A 1,681-nucleotide genomic window follows, 5' to 3' on the forward strand; every position below is an offset into this window, starting at 1 on the left:
GACTCAGAGAAAACCAGCACAGGTCAGACTGTGGTAAATGCTGAAAGAGCTTGACAGGCACTTATGACGGCCCTGGCAGTCCAGGCTAGGAGGAATGGGCTCAGAGCCAGGGGCGTAGGGTGTGCTCTGTGGGGTCCCATGGGAGAGGCTGGGTGGGCCCGAGGGGGAGCATGGCTTGAGCGAGAGCAGGTGGTGGCGGGAGTGGAGCTCCTTGAGCAAGGTGGACAGGACTTGCAACGACAGGATGTGGCAGGTGTGGGAAGGGAGCGATAGATGCCAACTGCTGGCATCAGCTCTGGACTGATGCCCATCGCTCCACCCTCTGTCTCCAGGTGAACCTGGCACTCCCTGTGTTCTTCATCCTGGCCTGCCTGTTCCTGATTGCTGTCTCCTTCTGGAAGACCCCTGTGGAGTGTGGCATTGGCTTTGCCATAATCCTCAGTGGCCTGCCGGTATACTTCCTTGGGGTCCAGTGGAAAAACAAGCCCAAGTGGCTCCTCCAAGGCATTTGTGAGTATCTCCCCAATGCAGCCTGGCAGTGAGGCCTCTCTCCATCCCTGCCCGGGGTCCACCAGCACCCCAGCCTTCTCCGGAGCAGGCTGTCTGCTGTCTCATCTAATCCTACAGCCTAGAGCGTGGCTGGGCAGGAGCCGGGGGCTTTTTCATGACGCCGACCAAAGGTTCAGCCACTTGGTGTGTCTGGCGGTGACGTCTGGCCCACGTATTTTAAGGATAAGACGCTCAGCTTGGCACAAGCTAATCTCATAACAAGGGATTCCAGAAAACCAGGCTGCTTTTGCCAAGTAACGAAATCCCACTGCCTGTCGCCAGCTTAAACACAGCGGCTGACCTAGAAAGGCAGAGAAGGAGAAAACAGGATCTCTGCACCGTGGTCATAGGGCCAATTGACAAGCCAAGTTTTTTAGGAGCCTGTACTGAGGCCGCTGTTAATGTGACCCGCTCCTGGAAAAGTCCTTGGTGTTTGCACCCCAATCACCACATCCTAGGTGGCTTGTAAAATCTTCAGGGTGGCCATTCCTGAATTCTGATCGGACCCCCCCATGACTAGGACACCGTTAGTCATTTCTGCAGACCTTTGCCTCGAGTCCAGACGAGGCTCCCTGGTAATCATCTTGCAGAGCACTAAAATGGTCCTAAAGTGTGACCCTCTGTCCTGAAATCAACCCCTACAGAGCTTTCATCTGGGCCTCTCATACACACCCGCCTGCTCTACCCCCTCTGCAGGACCATAGGCTGTCATCCAGCAGTGGGCGACCTGGGTGTCTTCCAAGTGGTGGCCCAGGTGTGGGCCCTTGGGAAGGGCCCATCAGACAGTCCTCCAACACCGGGACCTATCATCCCATTGTCGCTCCTGGTGATCTTAGGGTTCTGAAACCAGGGTGAGGCAGAAGGCCAGCACACTCCGCCTGTTGCCCAGTTCTGCGGCCACACCCTGCAGAGTGACTTACAGTCCCTGACAGAGGCTCAGTGTTCCCACTGCTAACCAGGAGTGCAGGCTGGTGCTTACCAATAGGGAGGCCCACAAGCCCAGTATACAAATGCTCAGACTTGGAGGTTTCACACCAAGTTCTGGGTTTCTGGCTTCTCTGAGAACTTTAGAAGTCATGGTGACGTGGGGGTCCCTGGCTCCCCAGGCATGTGATCTCATGACCCCCAAATA

At 56.1% G+C, this 1,681-nt stretch overlaps 1 protein-coding gene across 1 annotated transcript in view; it reads left to right on the forward strand.

Annotated features, from left to right (window-relative positions):
• The window catches only part of SLC7A5 (solute carrier family 7 member 5), a 42,161-nt gene extending 41,604 nt beyond the window's left edge, over positions 1 to 557 (forward strand). The window contains exon 10 of the mRNA XM_011370249.2: positions 333 to 557. Within this exon, the coding sequence (XP_011368551.2) occupies positions 333 to 542 (210 nt within the window). The 3' untranslated portion in view covers positions 543 to 557. The remainder of the gene's footprint in view (positions 1 to 332) is intronic.
• Positions 558 to 1,681: the final 1,124 nt, after the last annotated feature.

This window comes from Pteropus vampyrus, unplaced genomic scaffold (genome assembly GCF_000151845.1).
Source record: "Pteropus vampyrus isolate Shadow unplaced genomic scaffold, Pvam_2.0 Scaffold166, whole genome shotgun sequence".
NCBI lineage: Eukaryota > Metazoa > Chordata > Mammalia > Chiroptera > Pteropodidae > Pteropus > Pteropus vampyrus.